This window comes from Cibotium barometz, chromosome 2 (assembly GCF_041138505.1).
Source record: "Cibotium barometz isolate CiBa-2024 chromosome 2, ASM4113850v1, whole genome shotgun sequence".
Classification (NCBI taxonomy): domain Eukaryota; kingdom Viridiplantae; phylum Streptophyta; class Polypodiopsida; order Cyatheales; family Cibotiaceae; genus Cibotium; species Cibotium barometz.
In genome coordinates this window covers 73,237,840-73,258,425 of record NC_141047.1, presented here as the reverse complement: position 1 = coordinate 73,258,425, position 20,586 = coordinate 73,237,840, and the positions used below count along the sequence as shown (strand labels likewise).

The following is a 20,586-nucleotide window of genomic DNA, read 5'->3' as shown; positions in this document are numbered from 1 at the left end:
TCAAGAATGCCCACAACTGATATGGCCATTGGATTGAGCGTATAAAGATTTCAAGCGAATTCAATCCCACAGAGTAACATCGAGGAGGGTAGACCAGACACCTAAACTATTTCAAGAGGCGGGCATTGACAAGCTTTATGGAGCTTTCAATCATTTAGAACCCCATCTGCAGTAGATACCATCAAGTAACTTGGTGCAAGAAGAGAATTATAATGAAACCATGATAAATTTGCCATTGGGTAATTCACTACCATCATTTTTCATTATCTAAATGCCTCCTGAGCGAAATGCTATCAAAGTCTGTTTTCTTTTTAATGATGATATCCATTCCCCAGCCATCACTTACCTCACCAACATGATATAAGGCCACTCAACCACATCATATGTCATCTTGTGCTACAGAAAATATAATGATCACTCTAAAGCATTGGCATTCCAAGCTTGCCCCCAAAAAAACACACAAGCACCAAACTTTTTTCAATGCAAAAAAAGGGGAAAAAAAAACATCATGATCCATCTAGTCGATAGTGGCCTTAAAGAAACACAATCAACATCAAACTTGAGCTTTTTTCAAAACAATCAAGCCTGTTCCAGCTGCAGCAACATCCTGAACTCTTCAGTCGTGTGAAGGCACAATGCAGCAAATACTTCCGAGGGTTCAAGTCTCCACATGCTACGAATGAGGGCAAGAGAGGAGCCTCCCAACTGTGAGTGGTAACACAAAATGAACTGCAAAAAAAAAACAAACAAACAAACAAACAAACAAACAAACAAACAAACAAAAAAACAAAAAAAAAACTTCTCAGCTAGCTTCCTCTTCAGAGCCTTTTAAATAAGATGTCTCTGACTCATCTGCAATATGCCCTGCACCACTGCCTCCATTGCCACCCGATGTACCATGGCCAGCTTCTGCAGCTGATACAATATCTGACTTAGCCCCTCCACTCAAACCCCTGCTTGCCTGTACACCATCGCCTGTGTTCCCACCACGGCCAAAGTCATGGAAGCCTCCAGATGTAAGAGAATTGTTCCCTCCCATGCCTGACTCAGAAGCCATACCACTAGGAGCATTAGGGCCCCCTGAGTTCATTCCATGCTGTGCCTGCATGGCCTGTTGTTGATGTTGCACATGATGCAGCGATGGATATGATTGTTGGGTATATTGAAGAGGATTCCGCACAGCCATGAATGACTGCTGTGCCATCTGCTGCTGAGCTTGCTGATGAGCCACGTAATGCACTCCAGGCTGCATGACAGCAGCTTGAGGAACCTGCCGGGCAGCATCACAAAATACGTTCCTCGAGGTCTTAGTGCATGTTTATTTGAGCCAATTCACCTCATCAAGAACGTCAACCATAAGAACTGACTTATTGATGAAACACACCTGTGCTGCATGAACAGGAGGTGGTTGAGGCTGTGAGTCAGCAATAGCAGCCAAATACATAAGATTGGCCTGCAACCTTGCTTGATATCTGCATCACAAGATGGTCAGTGTCATGATGCCTAAACAAAATCTCTTAAAGCTTTTGTTTCCACTTTACTGCATGTCACATGCACAGCATGTGGACATGCCCAGTTTTAGCCTGTGATTAGGAGCTTTTTGGGGCAGAAAACAGCTCAGTTTAATACTAGATAATTTTCCAAGCAGCAGTCAGAAGGAGCTGGAAGGAAATTATGGGTAGTTTGGCATTTTATGTGTATTTATGCTTTGTCCTAAACTGGCCGCCTGTAGGTACAGCTATTTGGGAGCCTATAAATAGCTAAGTTCATTCCCTTTTGTATTCATCTGTTCCGTAGGCTTTTGGGGCAGAGGTCATAGCTGACAGCTGGCCAACTGTGGGTAGGGGTATTTGGGAGCCTATAAATAGGCAAGTTCATTCCCTTTTGTGTTCATCTGTTCCCTAGGCTTTTGGGACAGGTCATAGGCATAGGAGATTCCTTTTGGGAGGCCACAAGGCCAGGATCAATGTATATATTGATGAATATATGGAAAACTTTTTCAGCAGCATCTCTCTTCTCTCCATTAATCTTTGCACGGAAAAGAGATCCTTCTATTAGTTACCAAGAAAAATTGCCACACAAGCAAACGGGCCAAATACAAGCAGTTCTTCCGCATGTGACACTGCATTAACTACCTGCAAAAAACCACACACCAAAAAGATCCAGTGATATAGAGAGCTAGAAAATTCCCACAAACAGTGTAAGCAGCCCCAATGCCTTGCCCCTCCGACCTCCCTCCTTTGTGCTACCTTTCCCCTGTTGCACCTTCTTCTCCCGACTTCTTCCAGCCCCCCTATTTTCTTGTTCTGCCCCCCAGGTCCTATTAGTTACCAAAAAGAACTGCCACACAAGCAAAGTACAAACTCCGCTCCATTGTCAATGAGAAATGGGCCAAATACAAGCAATTCTTCCACATGTGACACTGCATTAACTACCTGCAAAAAACCACACACAAAGAAGATCCAGTGATATAGAGAGCTAGGAAATTCCCACAAGTAGTGTGAGCAGCCCCACTGCCTTGCCCTCAGCCCTCCTTCCTTTGTGCTACCTTTCCCCCGTTGCACCTTCTTCTCCTGACATCTTCCAGCCCCCCTATTTTCTTGTTCTGCCCCCTAGGTCCTATTGGCACACACAAACCTAGTGTTAGGGTTTGTGGGCCAATGGAAGCTCTCTCTCTCTCTCACACACACACACACACAGAGGAAGCAAATCAATAGAGAGAGAGAGAGAGAGAGAGAGAGAGAGCTTCCATTGGCCCACAAACCCTAACACTAGGACCTAGGGGGCAGAACAAGAAAACAGGGGGGCTGGAAGATGTCAGGAGAAGAAGGTGCAACGGGGGAAAGGTAGCACAAAGGAGGGAGGGCTGAGGGCAAGGCAGTGGGGCTGCTCACACTGCCTTGCCCTCAGCCCTCCCTCCTTTGTGCACTATGCACTATGCACACACACACACACACAGAGGAAGCAAATCAATAGAGAGAGAGAGAGAGAGAGAGAGAGAGAGGGAGAGGGCGTCACATGCACTATGCACTGTAGTGCATGGTGACAAGATGGCTCATCATCAGTGCATCATTGTAGTATTGTACAGCAATAGACCCCTTTAGGATAAGAAAATGTCATATGCCGTGGCCCCATTGTAATCCTCAATCCAAGATATGTCAGGCACGAGCAACGTAGGTCATTCCTCAGCCTTAGAGTGTCGACCAGTCAGTCAAGTGCCTTAACCCACTTGGAGAGAATCATTCATGCATGTAGAGTCAGTAGAAGCCTTAGAGTTTGCATCAGATCATGGTCTGCATTTGCATAGATTCATCCCATATGCATATAGACCATTGTAGAAGCCTTATAACATTATTCAGCATTTTTTTGCATTATTTTATCATTTTATTTCAGCATTTTATCATGACCAAGTCTTGTAGCATTTAATGCGACAGTCAGCCAGCTCTATAGCCAGCCAACCACCAGCCCCATGATCATATAAATAGCATCGCTTGCATCATTCCATCTCATCTCCACATTCAAGCATAAGCGATTCAGCATTCAGCATCTCGCATCTACATCGCTTGGAGCATATAAGCATACATCATCATCAAACGCATCATCAACAATCAGCCCAAGGAAGAAGCGCTTCAGCCCTTGCGTTTCTCAGCCTACAGCAGATTTCAGCATTCATCCAGTCATTGCTTTTCTCCATCCTCCCGGGAGAAGGTAAACGCAGCATATTCATTCATTCATCTTGCATATTCACAGCCTAGAACAGTCCCAAAACAGCCCATCCCTCAGCCACAATTTGGAGCCTTCCTACAGCCCCTTGGAAGAGTGCATTGGCCTTGAGATTGGACATCATTGGTGCTTCTACAGCCATGAACAGTTCAGCCCGACTCTTGGTCTTTCGAAGGTCTTATGTTTGGCTTATCTACAGTCCCAATTCAGTTATTATCTTCAAAGTAATAAAACAACTACTCCTAGCAATAGGAGGGGGGCCTTCAGTGGGTAATTTGGGACCCAATAAGGTGTACAGATTTATCTCTCTCTCTCATCTCTTAAATTGTGAAATGATAAAGTGGATTGCTAAAGACTCACGAAACTCGGGATAAAGAAGGCGGTGTGAGAGTTTATGTGACAGGATTCTACATTTACACATAATTCCGCTGCATGTTACATTGGTATCAGATTCAGCTTGTCCACACACACTGCATCCTAGTGTGAGAGCATCCTTGGATGGTAGCATGACCACTGACTTCAGTAAAATGTCTACACAGGAGAGTACACATCAGCAAGAAGATGTCTCCCTCGAAGGAGACCATTGTCTTCCACCAACAGCAGATACCATAGCTCTATACTCCGAGCACAAAACCAACTTCTCATGGAGCATCTCCAACTCTTGGAGGCAACCGTAGCAAAACCCACTCCACCGGCTACCCCCGACTTCATCTCCCTCTTTTTTTTTTTCCGAGAAAAGATCCTTTCATTAGTTATATAAAAACGCCCGTAGGGCTACAAAAGATCTCTCCTGCTCCTAAGAGAGAGAAGAGCCGCGAATACGTCATGGCAGCCCGGGAGACTCTCCCTAGGTGCTGCAAAATACAAGCATCAGTACAAAGAACTGAGCGGCTAAATCATACAATAGGGGGGGGGAAGAGCCAAACAGGTGGCCTGTAGTGCCAACGGGGGGATCCCGTGTGTAAGGTGTAGAAAGGGCCACAGCGCCAAGTGGTGTGAAAGGCCTGGCGCCGTAAGATCGCCTCATCCGAGTCTCCCCGGATGCGGTCGTACTGTCCTCGCAGGGTGTGGATCAACTCCTGCCAAATCCCCCGTACAGTCTCTGCTGGTGGCTCCAATCTCCCCTCAAAGGCCGTAAAGCACCGGGCCCTCCAGGTGAACCAGATGGTGAGGCTGCTGAGGAGCTCCCATCGTAAATCCCTCTCCTGTGTCCAACTGGCGGACGAGAAATCCGGTGCCGGAACCAGGCGAGGCTGGCCCCTAATAAATCTGATGGCCTGACTGCCCTGCTCCATCTCATAGCCCATAGCAGGCCCTGACGAAGTTGACCAAGCAGCGGCACCCCACGTAAACGTACCCTCTGGAGAGAGGGGGGCCAGAATACGCAGCATCCGCAGCCAAATCTGCTGTGCCTGAGGGCAGTCCCAAAGGCAATGTCTCTGTGTCTCCATAGGGTGGCCGCATCGAACGCAGGCCGCCGGAAGACCGCTGTAAACAAGCCAAGTGCCAACTGCTGAGCCCCTGTGGGCGACCAGCCACTGAAAAGCCGAGATCCTGCGGGCCTGCCGACTAGCCCAGAGCCGAGCCCAGAAATCCTCCAGGAACTCCTGTGAGAGTCCCTGCAATCGCCAATGCCCCGCTGCCGCTGGAGAAACCGTCCTCCTCGCCGTCAAAATATGCCATCCTAGCCGAACAGTATACTGGAAAAAGGTGATCTCTGTGGCCTCAAGGGATGCATAAGGATCATGCCACTCGTACTCCCCGGGGTCCCACTGTAGCCGGGCCAAGGGGCGCGCTGCATATGCCCATATGCGCCAATCCGGGAGCACATCAGCAGGGTCGGGGTCAATATGCCACTTTCGAGAAGCGGCAGCCACTACCCGAATCCTCTGAAAGGTGCACTCTGCAACCAAAGGCGACTCCACCTCCACTCTCTGGAGTCTGCCCTCATCCTGAATCTCATAGTAGAGGCATCTGCCATCCTCAGTGCTAGCTCTGACAGCAATCAGGATCTCCAACTGTGTAAAGGCTCCCATCCACCGTGGGGCCACTGGCTCGAGAGGCGTGAACCACTCTGTTGGGGTAAAGGCGTTATGCCCACCCTTATAGTGTGTACAAGCCCATAAGTTATAGTACATAGTACACTTAGTACTTTTAATGTACTAAGTGCACTATGTGTACTAGTGCAATATACATGTGTGATAGGGGAGTCACACACTCATGCCTCATGAGTTGACTTATCCCCACAACTCTCTCTCTCTCTCTCTCCCTTGTGCTTCTCTGTGTATGTCTCTCACATGACCTAACCCTAATTCTCCCATCAACTGGTATCAGAGCTTTGGTCACCAAGTTCCCCTCCCTCTCATCAAGAATTGTTTGCCCTTTTGCTGGTCGTTTTTTGCTCATTCTGTGAGTCGCCCTTTTGCTGGTCGCCTTTGTGCAGCGCTGGTCGCCTTTGTGCAGCGCTGGTTACTGGTCGACTGTGTGACCAGTCGCAGGCAGGTGGGTGGAGAGAAGCAGCAGCGTGGGCAGGCGCATCCACGCTGCCCAGCAAGCGAATCCACGCTGCCCAGTAGCAGCAGCTGTGCCATAGCCCGAGGCATGCGTGCCCATGCGTACAAGCGAGGGTCGTGAGGCAAAGACCAACGAAAGCAATAGCAAACCGCCTTGGACGTTGGTCAGCAGCGGGAGAAGCAGAACTCAGAGTGGTGAAGAGGCGGGGGCACATCTACGTGCTCAGCACTGCCAAAACCAAGCATAAGCAGCGCCAAGGCTTCTCTACCCTCGGCCCCTGCACCTGGACGCAGGCAACCAGATAGCGCAAAGGGTTTCCCTGCCATCTGTGTGCTGGAGAAATTGGAAAGCTAAAAAGAGCATCAACACAAACGTGTCCCCACTTTTCTTCTACAACAACAAAATTCAGCCTGCAAATTCAAACAGAAATCAGAAATCAGAGGTATTTTTGCTTCAATTTTGCGAATTTCTTATCAATTAAATCAATTGAGCAAGTACAGGTGCTCAATTGCTCAATTTTTGAGCAAAATTGGCAAAATTAAGTGACATTGGTCACAATCAGGATCAATTTGCAGAAAATTGGTCACAATCAGGATCAATTTGCAAGAAATTGAATGTCAAAATTTGGGGCTTTTTATGTAATTGTGCAATTAAGCACTCATACATGCTGTATGATGTGAAAAATCGCACATTTGGGCAGAATTGCAGCAAATTGCAGTGCAAATCAAGGGGCTTTTGTGCCGATTGGTTGATTTGCATGCAGGCAATCGCATTTGATGCTGTGGATAATGTGTTGATGCCTTACAAGCACTCAATGTGCCTGTAAATCAAGGGGCTTTCATTATTTGGATGTATATGTGGCCAGGGGGAAGCATCGTGAACACTCTGGATGCCTTCATGTGCGTCAATGTACCATGTATGATCAGAAATTGATCTTAAATCAAGGGGCTTTCATGTATTGGATGTATATGTGGCCAAGGGGAAGCATCGTAAACACTCTGGATGCCTTCATGTGCGCCAATGTACCATGCATGATCAGAAATTGATCTCAAATCAAGGGGCTTTTCAAGTTTGTATGCTTGTTGAGCTTGGCAAAGTAGCAGGCAAGACATTTATGCCTTGAATCCTCAGAAATCAGCTTGCAGTCAAGGGGCTTTTGCCCAATTTCTGTTCGGGACTGTTGTATGCAGTGTACGGGACTGTAAAAGTCTGATTTTCACTCATTTGGACAGCCAGGAGAGCATTTATTGCTACTGTACCTGCTGGTACAGATTTGGCACAGCTTTGTGCATGTTTTGGCATGGCTGTACACTGTTTTGAGTGACCAAAAGGTTCAATTTCAGCTGCTGTACTTGCCGGTACAGGTTTGGTACATCATTGGTGAGCACTTGGTACTGCTGTACAGTACTTTGGAAGGGCAAAAGAGCACATTTAAGGTGCTGTCCAAATTCTGCAGCAACCAGATTTTGGTGTTTTCATCACATAAAGTGGGAGAAAAGTTGCATTTGTGCTTCCGCAGTGGGAGATAAAGCTTGGGAGAACATTTGTGAGCACTTTGTGTGCTTTGGGTGCAGTGTTTGCACATCTTGGGTGCAGTGTTTGCACATTTGCAGGGAGTCAGGCATTACAGGTTGCATTTTGCTATGGCAACCACAGGTGAGAGCTCTTCATTGCTTCACATCAAGAAGCTTGAAGGCTCGCATAATTATGATATTTGGCAAACCCAGTGCTACAATGTGTTGCTCCAGAAAAAGCAGCACAAGCCTATCAAAGAAAGGGGTGTGATGCCCGCTTCTCTTACTGCTGAAGAGTGGGAAGATATGGATGAGCTGGCAAGATCTACTATCATGTTGTCTGTGTCAGACTCATTACTTTTCAGCATTCGTGAAGAGAAGACAGCTTGGGGAATGTGGCAGAGATTGCAGGACTTGTATGCCCAACAAAGTGCCTCAAGCAAAGTGTATTGGTTGAAGAAACTCATAGGTCTTCAGATGAAGGAAGGGGCGTCTATGACAGCCCATCTAAATGAGTTTAATGGTATTGTCAGCCAGGTCATTAATCAAAAGTTGGCAATGGACGATGAGTTCAAAGCCACTTTTCTGTTATGCACTTTGCCAGAGAGTTGGGACACATTCAGGACAGCCACTAGCAATTCGAATGCTATGCTGTCATATGCAGATGTTGAGGGTGCTCTTCTTCAAGAAGAGATGAACAGGAAGAACAACTCTGTTGGAAAGTCCAATGCAATGAATGCACGTGGGAGATCCCAGCAAAGGGGGAAAAGCCAAGAAAGGGGAAGGAGCAAGTCTCGCTCCAAAAAGGATTTGGAATGCCATTATTGTGGCAAAAAGGGACACATTAAAAAGCAATGCTACAAATGGAAAAATGATCAAAAAGAAAAGGGAAAAGGCAAAGACAAAGAGAAGGATGAAGCCAAAGATGTAAAGCCAAAGGGCAAAAGTGGAGTCAAGATTGAAGAAATCAATGTGTCACATGCAGGTGGCAGTGAGGATGAGGTCCTATTTACTTCTTCACTTGATGCCCATTCACTTCTTACAGGTGGTCATGGTATGCACTCATGGATCATTGATTCAGGTGCCTCCTTTCATGTCACAGGTTGCAGAGACTTGTTTGTCAGGTACACTGCTGGCAATGAAGGAGTGGTTTATTTGGGTGATAACCATGCATGCAAAATTCTTGGCAGAGGTGATGTGAGGCTTGTATTTTCAGATGGCTCACAGCTTATGCTCCATGATGTCAGGCATGTGCCTGAGATCAAGAAGAATCTGCTTTCTACTGGACAGCTTGATGATGCTGATTATGTTACCACATTTGGTAGTGGAAAGTGGAAAATTAGTAAGGGCTCACTGGTTGTTGCCAGAGGCTCTAAGGTGGACACTCTTTATTTCATGCATGCAGGTGTTTGTCACCATGCTAATGTAAATGCAACCGAGCTGCCGGAAATTTCTATGTGGCATAGCCGGTTGGGACACATGAGTGTCAAGGGAATGGAGCAATTGTCTCGTTTGGGTTACTTGCCTTCTCTAAAGTTTTCAAGTTTTCAGTTTTGTGAGCATTGTATATATGGTAGGCAACTACAGTGCCCCCACAAGAAAGCTCTTGGACAGAAAGATGCTCAGTTAGAGCTTGTGCATACAGATGTATGTGAGATGCCTCAGCTTTCTTTAAGAGGGGCAAAATATTTTGTGTCTTTTATTGATGATGCCACACGCAAGGTGTGGGTTTATCCTCTTCGTTTGAAGAGTGATACATTCTCAGTGTTTCAGAAGTTTGTTGCTCATGTTGAGAATCAAACTGGTAAAACACTGAAAGCGTTCCGACAATGGTGGAGAGTATATGTCCAAACAGTTTCAGGACTTTTGTGATGCTAAAGGCATCAAGAGGGAGCTCTCTACTCCTTATGATCCTCCACAAAACGGGACAGCAGAGAGGATGAACAGGACCATTCAGGAGAAGGTCCGTTCTATGTTGTCACATGCTGCATTACCTCATGGTTTTTGGGCTGAAGCTGTTATGACAGCCGTTCACCTTATAAATAGGTCACCTAACACGAGGCTTGGTGGGAAAGTGCCAGAAGAAGTATGGACAGGGAAGCCTCCGTCATACAAGCACTTGAGAGTGTTTGGTTGCGTTGCGTACGTGCACATACGTAGGGAAATGCGCACCAAACTTGATCCTAAGTCTCACAAATGCATATTCCTAGGATATGGTGACAGAGGTGAAATGGGGTATAGACTTTGGGATCCCATGAATAGAAAGATCATACGCAGCAATGATGTCATTTTTGATGAAACATGCATGTATAAGGAGCCTGCAAGGCAACAGGAGCCTGGCAGAGTCATCTTTGATGATGATGGACATCATGGACAACAACAAAGGGCTGTAAATCAGCCATTACAGCAGGAAAACCAGCCCTTAAATGGTGCTGAAAATGGTCCAAATGGACAGCCAGACATGGCAGAAGATATCCCTATGGATATACCACAGTTGGAGGAGATACCGGGCATGATTTTTCAGCCTTATGGCATGGAACAGGAGCCACCAATGGGTGATATGCAGGCTGGACAGCAACCTGCAAATGATGGTCATTGGGTACGGAGGTCCACAAGACCCTCCAGAGCCCCTGACAGGTTTGTTCCAGGGGTTGACTACTTGATGCTCACTGACTGTGGGGAGCCCTCATGTTACAAGGAGGCTTTACAGAGGGCAGACAAAGCTCTATGGGAGCGTGCCATGAAGTCAGAGATGGATTCTCTGCATAAAAATGAAACATGGAAGTTGGTGCATTTGCCTGCAGGCAAGAAGGTTTTGCCATGCAAGTGGGTATACAGGCTCAAAGTTGCACCAGATGCAAAGCCAAGATACAAAGCCAAGTTAGTGGCTAAGGGCTTTAAGCAGGAATATGGTGTGGACTTTGAGATCTTCTCTCCAGTGGTCAAAATGACCACACTTAGAGCTGTGTTAGCTTTGGTTGCACATGATGATCTGGACTTGATTCAGATGGATGTGAAGACTGCTTTTCTTCACGGTGATCTCCATGAGGAGATATATATGCAGCAGCCAGAGGGTTATGCAGTGAGTGGAAAGGAAAAGCTTGTATGCAAGCTGAAAAAGAGTCTTTATGGGCTCAAACAGGCACCAAGAGAATGGTATCATAAATTTGATACATTCATGAAATCTCAGAAATTCAGGAGAAGTGACATAGATCACTGCTTGTACACCAAGAAAGCTTTGGATGGCAGTCTATTGATTCTCATTTTGTATGTTGATGATATGTTGATTGCCGGGAAATCTCGTAAAGAGATGGATGCCTTGAAGCAGAGGCTGCATCAAACCTTTGATATGAAGGATTTGGGTGATGCAAATCACATCTTGGGTATGCTGATACTTCGGGACAGAAATCAGCATGTGTTGTATTTGTCTCAGAAGGAATACATTGGCAAAGTCTTGCAGAGGTTCAATATGGACGGGGGGAAGAAGACTAGTACTCCTTTGCCTCCATATGTGAAACTCGGTGCTATAAACAGCCCACAGTCAGATAGAGACAGGGCTGATATGGCCAAGATTCCGTATGCTTCAGCTTGTGGCAGTCTCATGTATGCCACGGTTGCTACTAGGCCGGACATTGCATTTGCAGTGGGAGTGGTTTCTAGATACATGGCCAACCCTGGCAAGAAGCATTGGGAAGCAGTGAAAGGTGTCATGAGATACCTGAAGGGCACACAGGATTTGTGCATTTGCTTTGGCAAACAGGATGCATTAGTGCATGGTTACACGGATTCGGATTATGCCGGTCATCCAGATAACCGGAAGTCTACTACCGGTTATGTGTTTACATTCACAGGAGGTGCTGTGTCATGGATATCCAGGATGCAGAAGTGCACTGCCTTATCTACTACAGAGGCCGAGTATATTGCAGCCACAGAGGCTTGCAAGGAGGCATTATGGCTATCTCGGTTAGTGGTTGATTTGGGTTATACAGGGGATATTCCATTGTTGCATTGTGACAGTCAGAGTGCCATCCAGTTGGCAAAGAACCCTGTCTTTCATGCAAAGACGAAGCATGTGGATGTGAAGTATCATTTCATCAGAGAGGTGATAGAGAACAAGCAAATTCAGCTTGTTAAGATTCATACGGATGACAACCCGGCTGATCTGCTGACGAAGAGTTTGCCTCCGGAGCGGTTTGCTCATTGCAGACACTTGATGGGCATTGGATGAGGCCATTTTCAGCCTTGATATGGCCTTGTATATTATCATGTACATGCTGATTTTTTCTTTTCCTTTACTTAAGGGCACTTTGCCTTTAAGTGGGAGGTTGTTGGGGTAAAGGCGTTATGCCCACCCTTATAGTGTGTACAAGCCCATAAGTTATAGTACATAGTACACTTAGTACTTTTAATGTACTACGTGCACACTGTGTACTAGTGCAATATACATGTGTGATAGGGGAGTCACACACTCATGCCTCATGAGTTGACTTATCCCCACAACTCTCTCTCTCTCTCTCTCCCTTGTGCTTCTCTGTGTATGTCTCTCACATGACCTAACCCTAATTCTCCCATCTTGTAGGATCGCGGGGGCAACAACTTCCCGGGAGGTCACCCATCCCAGTAGTGTTCCAGCGCAGGTGCGCTTAACTACAAGGTTACACAAACTGGTCTAGCCATCTAGACCCCAAAACCTTAAGGTGTCAGGGACCTCCGGTCTAGCCAATTTATGCAAGCCTTGCCACACAAGTTGGGCTTACCCCAACAACCACCCCCTTAAGCCAAACTTGGGACTCACCTGTCCCCCTTAGTACCAACATGGTCCAACCGGCTCAGAGGTTGAGAGCTTCAACGTGGCCTCTGCCCTGGCTCAGAGGTTGAAGTCTCCTTCAACATGGCACTTTCCATGGACTCAGAGGTTGGACTTTCAACCATGGCTCTGATACCACTTGTAGGATCGCGGGGGCAACAACTTCCCGGGAGGTCACCCATCCCAGTAGTGTTCCAGCGCAGGTGCGCTTAACTACAAGGTTACACAAACTGGTCTAGCCATCTAGACCCCAAAACCTTAAGGTGTCAGGGACCTCCGGTCTAGCCAATTTATGCAAGCCTTGCCACACAAGTTGGGCTTACCCCAACACACTCCTCTGTGAGTGCCTCCTGTATATCATCCCTCATAATCAACCCCCCTCTGAAGTGACTCAGTCTCTCCACCTGGATCTCCTCTGGTAGACTGCAGAAAGCCTGCCAGTCTCCAAAACTACGAGCGGGGCCTGCCGCTAAAGGTCCCCAGGCTAGACGAGGCCGAGAACCCAGCATATGACCCTGCTCCGTGCGAACTGCTGGGCTCCAGATGAGCGGCTGCCTGGCCCGCTCCTCAACACAAGAAGGAGGCCGCTGAGAGAGCCCCGGTCTCAGCAGCTCCCAAGCTCTCAGGATACTCAAAGCAAATCTGTCCTCCCATCCTCTACTGAGGCCTGTCCTCCTCATCTCTATGAAGATCCAGCGAATCTCTGGTGCCCAAGTACCCCCTGCAGGGGGCGCCCGAGCCTGCACAGTCGCTGCAAGAGGAGCTCTTTCCACGGCTCAGCGCCTGGAAGCAACCCCCGAACAATAAGCTTCCCCAATAAGGCTCTGCTCTGATCGACTGGATCTATAATGCCCAAACCGCCCTGAGCCAGCGGAAGTGTAATAACTGTCCATGCAACCTTTGCCCGAGCTGGCTGACCGTCCCGCCCAGACCACAGAAAGTTCCTGATCAGCCTCTGTACCTGGCTGATGCAAGAGCTCGAGAAAATCCAGCAAGACGTAATGTACCACATAGTCGCTAACAGCACCTGATTTGCCACCACCACCCTCCCAGCCAAGGATAGTCGAGCTGTACTCCAATACAATAGCTTCTTTCGAATGCTCAGAAGAAGCGGGGCAATCTGCTGCTCATGTGACAAATCGAGGCCAATCTGGCATCCCAAATACTGCACTGCTGTGCCTGGAGGAATCCATCTAAAGCCGGGGTCCGGGCTCCATGCCAGAGTGGGAGCACTACTGGTCCAAAAGGCCACTATCTTGCGCCAATTGATCAATGCTCCCGAAGCTGCACTAAAAACCTGGAGCCACTGCTCAGCCCGAATAAGATTGGCCTCTTGGCCATGCAAAAATAAGCCCGTGTCGTCTGCAAACTCAGCATCAAGCAAATCCTCCCCCCGGACTGGGAGCTGAAGTCCTCTCAAACCAACCTCCTCTGCCGTCAAATACATACTCATAGCCTCCGCAAAGAAGAGAAAAAGGAAAGGGGCGAGAGGACACCCCTGACGGACTGATCTGGTCAGCTCAAAACTCGGCCCCCGTCCTCCTGCAATCAGCACCTGGCTGCGAGCTATGGAATACAGAGCTGCCACCCCTCAGATCCATCCTGGCTCAAAGCCCAGGCGAAGCATAGTGCCCTCTAAGAATCCCCAATCAACTCTATCGTATGCCTTCTCAAAATCGAGAAGCATCACGACCAAGTCCTCGCCAAGAAATCTAGCTCGGGCCGTCGCCTCCCAGAAAGTAAAGATGTTGTCAAGGATACTGCGCTCCTTGACAAATCCTGTCTGAGTAGCATGAATCAACTCCCCCAGGAAGGGCTGGATCCTCAAACTCAAGGCCTTTGCTAAGACCTTGTAGACAGTATTGAGGATCGTAATAGGCCTCCAATGCCGAATGTCATCTGATACTCCCTCCTCCTTGGGGATAAGATAGATCAAGCCCTCTGAAAAGCTCTGCGGCATCACCCCAGTGTCCAAAACATGCTGAAAGCCCCTGCGGAGTCCTGGCCCAAAAAGGTCCCAATAGCGCATAAAAAAGGCCGGCGTCAGTCCGTCCTCCCCTGGGCAACTATGTCGCGGCAGGACCCTCAAGGCCTCGGCAAGCTCAATCTCTGACAGAGGCGCACCTAGAGCTGTACGCATATGGTCTGTGACCCTCCTCTGCACATGGGCCCACACAGTCTGTCTGCAAACATCTCGATCCTCAGTGGCTGGCTCCGCTGAAAGCAGGTCACTATAAAATGCAGTGGCAATGGCTCTAATCTCCCCGAGCTCAGTAGCTACCGATCCATCCGGTCTACTAAGCTGGCGGACTCCTGCTCGCGCATGACGGGGTCCAGTGATCTCAAAAAACTCCCCAGTCACTCTATCACCAAGCTGCGTCCACTGAGAGGCCTGACGACGATAGTAAAACTCATGTCTCTGCTCCTCTACCTCTCTAACCTCCTGGCGTGCCTGGCTCAGCTGGGATGCCACCCACTCACATGTAGGCTGCTGCTCCTGAAGGCGCTGTAGCGAAGCAAGGCTGCGTCTCAGCCGTTGCTCCCGCTCGCGAATCTCTCCCAGTCGTGTCAAAGCTGCAGCGTGTAGAAAAGAGCTAAGATCAATGAGTCCCTGGGCACACTGGCCCGCTGCATCCTGGTCAGACCACTGACTATCATGCCAGATCCTCTCAATGTCCTCAGCGAGACTGGGATCTGCAAGTACCCTCTCTGGGATCCTCAACTGCAAGCTGGGCTCCCGTGTCCCCTCCTCCAATGTCAATATAACTGGCGCATGATCTGAAAATGAGGTGCCAGCGAGAATGCCGACGGAGCCCCCTCGCTCCCCTAACCAGTCGCCCACATAAAAGCGATCAATCCGTGATAGATTAGTCCCTCCCTGCCGGCGATCCGACCGAGAGAAACTAAGACTGTCCTGAGACCGGGAGAAAGCCCCATGCTGCCATGCATCAGTGATCCTCAGTGACATGCAAAACCGGTCCCAAGCTGCAAGCTCCGTGTCGTGCACTGTAACATGACTGCCTCCCACCCTATCTGCCGGGTCCTCAAGCATGTTGAAGTCTCCCCCAACACACCAATGTGCAGCCTCTGGCAATGCATCTGTAACCTGAGTCCAGAACTCTGCTCTGGCACTAGCATGATTGGGCGCATAGATGTTGAGCACACCCAATAGCTCATCATGCATCCTCAGAATGACATACTGTGCTCTACCAGGCACAATGATCCCTCGATCCACAACGGCCTGCCGCCATACATCTGTAATAACCATGCATACTCCTCCCTGTCCACCCAAAGGACCAAACCCTGCAGACCAAAAAGTGTCCCATCTACCAGGCATTACCGAACCATATCTCCGGATCCTGCTCTCACCCAAGTGGTGCTCCTGCATCATCAAAATGTCAATGCTGCCACCAACCAGGCATCTCTGAAGCTCCTGCCTCAAGCAACCTCGATAGCGTATAAAGTGTGCTCCGCCAAGGCCCTGTACATTCCATGAGATGATCCTCATGGATGCCCTGCTGAGGTGGATGCTGTCTCAGCCGTACGGCGGGCCTTCGCAAGCGGCTTGGATGGAGAGTAGTCCCCATCCGAACGGCTGTGAATCTGCCCACCCGGTGTACTGCAAGAATCCCGGATCAGGCGCCAGTGGCTGTGGCCCATGGCGACTGCCTCCTGCTCTGACATAGAAACCTCGTGTATACTCACATATCCAGGGTCGCGTGCCAAGTCTGCCACTATGCGCACGACCAAATGCCGAATCCCTGAGGTATCCACACTCCCGGGATCCAAGAAAAAATGAGCCAACTCCCAAAGTCGGCCTATCACATCTGTCACCTCCAGATCACTCATGTGGTGAGAAAACTCAACTGCCTGAGTCTTCAAAGTGCTGAGAGCGAGCTCTAGAGTCCACTCCCGGTCACAAGGTCCACATAGAGGGAACGAGAAGGCCACCGCTGAGTCTAGTGCCTCCTCCCCGCGGGCCGGAGGTATCACTACATGAACTCGAATGGGTGCTGGCTCATGGGGGCCCTCTGCTCCAAAAAGCCGTGTGAAGGTATAATCAAAGGCCTCCGAGCGCTGTCTAATGCCAAGGCGACTCAACCGACTGCGGATAGATGAAATCCGTGAGGCCCTAATCGGCATAGGTCTCCTCTGTGATGCTCAAGCGAGGTCAGTGCTCAACGCTCTCCGGACTGCAGGTGAGCGCCAGGGAACTGCCAGGGCCTCCCGGGAAGGTGAGGCGGGCGGAGGGGGAGGAGGGGGAGGCGAGGGAGGTGGAGAGGGAGCCGCTGCCGAAACCGGAGCGGGGGCGGGAGGAGGCGATGGTGGAAGCGAGGCGGTGGGAGGGGACGGGGGTGGGGGGGGTGAAGGGGCGGGAGCTGGCATCTCCTGGTCCTCGGTCGCTGCAGGGGTATCCTCCTGAAGGGGAGTAAAGCTGTTCCTCACGGGAACCCAGTGAGGCTGAGACTGTGGCTGCTGCTGCAGCGGTCTCTGGGCGTGCTGCTGTGGCTGTCTCCCTCGGCGGCGCCCCTGTCCAGGCTGCCACTCCGAGGTCTCTGTGGCCTGAGCAGGTGTCCTGGAGGCAGCCTGCCGAGCCGAATCTGTGGGCGGGCCATCAGTAGCCTGCTGCTGTGGTGAGGGTCGAGGTCTCCTGCGAGGGCAGGCCTTGGCCAGATGACCGACCTGCCTGCAAATGAAGCACTGGTTCGGGAGCCCCGAGAACTCCACTCTCTGATCTATCCACCCCCCCCCTATCCTAGGTAACTAAATGACCTTAGGAAGGGAGGAGATGTCAGACACCAACACTCTAACCGAAGGTAGCCCAGCTGCTCTGGCCACCACTGAAGCTGCTGAGGGGCCCGTCTCTAGTACCGAGCCCACCAATGCTCCGAGCCTGGAGAGGAGCGGAAGATACTCCCGGCGGAGCCCAGGGAAACAAACTGTAACATGGAAGAGGCGCTCTCCCTGCTCCGCCGCTGCTGGGTCAAATCCATGCTGCCAAGGTCTGAAGAAAGCCCGAGCACCCCTGATGTCAAGGGGACTCATGGCAAGGACCTTGGCAACGCTCTGGGCGGCCTCGAACTCGATCTGATAATGTCCCCGGCCCAGAAGCTGTACATCCAGGATCTTGCCCACATCTGCAAGAAGGCGGGCCTGAAGAAGATCCCTGATCTCCCCTCTGCTGGGGCGAGTGCCGACTATACGGCAGATGGTGGAATGAGCCTGGAGGCGTTCCACCTCTGCGGTGAGGCTCGCTTCCTCTTCCGGCGAAAGAGAAAGCCTGATGGGGGTGACCTCAGCCAGGGGCGGGCGAGGGGGCTGCGGATGAGTCCCTCTGAGGCGGGGCGGGAGGAGCCTCCATCAGAGTCTGAAGCTGCGGCGAAGGCGAGGCGAAGGCGGGAACCTGCTGGAACCGAGTTGCACACAGAGAGGCGGAATACGGAGCGAAAAATGAAATCAAAACCCCCAGGGGGCGGAAGCAAGAAAAGGAGGGAGGGGAGGGGGGGGGGGAGGGCAGGGGCAAGCGCACGAGGGATGGGAGGAAAAAGCGAACTGGCGGAGGGGGGGGGATGAGTCACTGCAGAGAGGAGGAGGGGGAGGCGTAAGGGAGAGGAAGGCGGCGAGCAGAGCTATGGGCAGCAGCGAAGGCAGGCGGAAGGGGGGGGCGCAGCAGCGAATGCAGACAGGGGGGCTAAACGAAAGGCGGCGGGGGTCAATGCAGGCAGCGGGCAATGCAGGCGGCGGGCAATGCAGGGAAGGCGGAGAAGGAGGAAGCGAGGAGGAAACGAGGGGGCGAGCAGGCAGGGAAGGCGATGGGCGCAGTGCAACAACGCGAGCAGGGAGAGGGGGCGGGAGCTTCAGCCGACTTCATCTCCCTCTTCTTTCAGATGGAACAACAAAGACTAGAGGATGAGGCCAGACGGCGGGAAGAAAAAGCTAAAGCAAAATCAAGAAAACAACAAGAAAAAGCGAAAGCGAAAGCAAGAAAAAGCTGAAGCGAAAGCAAACAAACGAGACTATGAGGAAGCCCAACGCAGGCTTGAAGAAGACCGGCGTCAAGCTAAACTCGCAACTCCGGAGCACCAACGAGAGCTCGATCGAGAGCGCATGTTACTCAAACACAAGCGGAAAAAGGAGGCCATGCATCTACAATTTCAGCACACCCTCTCTTTAGTTTCCCCACCCATAGCCTGTAGGTGCCACTGGCCAAACTCCTGTGACATAAACGACCATCATCCGAACTCAACCAAATTTTAGTAAGTATGATGGTAAGTGTGATCATTGAGCTTTCAATCAATTTATTCATCAATTTAATGCATATTTTCCTTTGGCAAAGCTAAGAGATCCTCCGAATAAAGTCCATGTAGCGGCTCCCCACCTTATGGGTGAGGCAATCACTTGGTGGCAGCAATGGTCTAGTTTACATACAAACCAAACCACACGTGTTGTGAGGATTACTGTTATTACTTAGTATTTCATCCACTATCTGTGTATTTAAGACTGAAACTGAAAGTAGACTTGAACACAGATGTTTGATTGATTGATTGAAATTGTGATACAACAGGCTCCTTATATAGGAGTTCAAGAGACACGAATGAAAAGACACATCCCATGACCAATAGTCATGACTCTAGGCGAAGAGACACATTTGAAGAGGCATGTCCTTTGATGAAAGGACATGACCTTAGACGAAAGGGTACAACTTTTAGGCTAAGGGATGTGTCCAGTCGATGTAGAGGCACAACCATTCACTAAGGGATAAAACCATTCGTCGAAGAGATGTGGCTATTCGATGAAGAGGTACATCCTTTGACGAAGAGTCGCAACCAGTCGAGGGTAGGGATTCCCTTTGGCTGGTAACTCTTTGCATCTGCAACAGTAATCAGCAATGAAGAGAGAATCTGATATATAAACACGTCACAATCGTGACATTCCCTCCCATTTAAAATAAAACCCATGTGTCAAATGATAGACATCCGTTTGTCGAAGAACTCCTGAAGAAGGTTAGGGTACTGCTGCATTTCTTCATCTGTTTGCCAAGTGGAATCAGACTCATCCAAGTCCATCCACTTCACAAGAAATTCTGTAGTCAACTTTCTTCTTGTTTCCTTTTGTCTTACGTCAAGTATTACTTCTGGAACAAGGATAATATGGTCATCTTCAATTTCTGGTACATAAGAAGATAAGTCTGGAACAGGCGAATCTCCTTGAATATACTGTTTGAGCCAAGATATGTGAAAAGTCGGATGAATCTTTCCCCATGACGGTGGGAGTTCCAACTTATAACTGACAGTTGAATTTTTCTTAAGAATCTTGAAAGGCCCATAGAAGCGAGGTCGTAACTTTGGAAAAACTGACTTCACTGTTTTGTAGCGGTGAGGTGCCACATATAATAAGACCAAGTCTCCTTCTTGAAATTCTGCATGTCGACGATGCTTGTTGGCCTGTTTTTGATATTTTTGTTGCACATGGACCAATTTATCTCGAACTTGTATAAGCACATCTTGCATCTCCTGAACCAACTGATCTGCCAACGCCACTTTGTGTTGTAAAACAAAGTTTGTAGGCACAAGAGGAGTATGTCCATATGCTGCTTGAAATGGAGTTAATCCAATTGCTGAATGATGGGAATTATTATAAGCAAATTCCACGAGTGGTAAATAATCTTCCCATGATGCCAGACGGAATTGAATGTAATGTCGAATCATTTCTTCCAAAATCTGATTGACTCTTTCAGTCTGTCCATCTGTTTGAGGATGATAGGCTGAACTGAATAACAAATTTGTGCCAAGAGATTTGAACAAAGACGTCCAAAAATGTCCAGTGAACTTTGGATCTCTGTCAGAGATGATGGTCTTTGGTAAACCATGCAATTTGAAGACATGTTGCACGAATAATGAAGCTACGTCTGGGGCTGAAGCAGCTTTCTTGCAAGGAATGAAATGTGCCATTTTGGAAAATCGATCAACCACCACAAGAATCTGAGCATTGCCTTTGGATGAACGAGGCAAGGTGGTGATAAAATCC

General features: G+C 49.2%; 1 protein-coding gene across 1 annotated transcript in view; it reads right to left on the bottom strand.

The window, feature by feature from the left end:
- Positions 1–550: 550 nt before the first annotated feature.
- The window catches only part of LOC147641443 (GRF-interacting factor 1-like), a 52,718-nt gene continuing 32,682 nt past the window's right edge, over positions 551–20,586 (bottom strand). Inside the window, exons 3-4 of the mRNA XM_086821445.1 lie at positions 1,385–1,472; positions 551–1,270 (exon numbers count right to left, since the gene is read on the bottom strand). Of these exons, the coding sequence (XP_086677571.1) occupies positions 803–1,270; positions 1,385–1,472 (556 nt within the window). The 3' untranslated portion in view covers positions 551–802. The remainder of the gene's footprint in view (positions 1,271–1,384; positions 1,473–20,586) is intronic.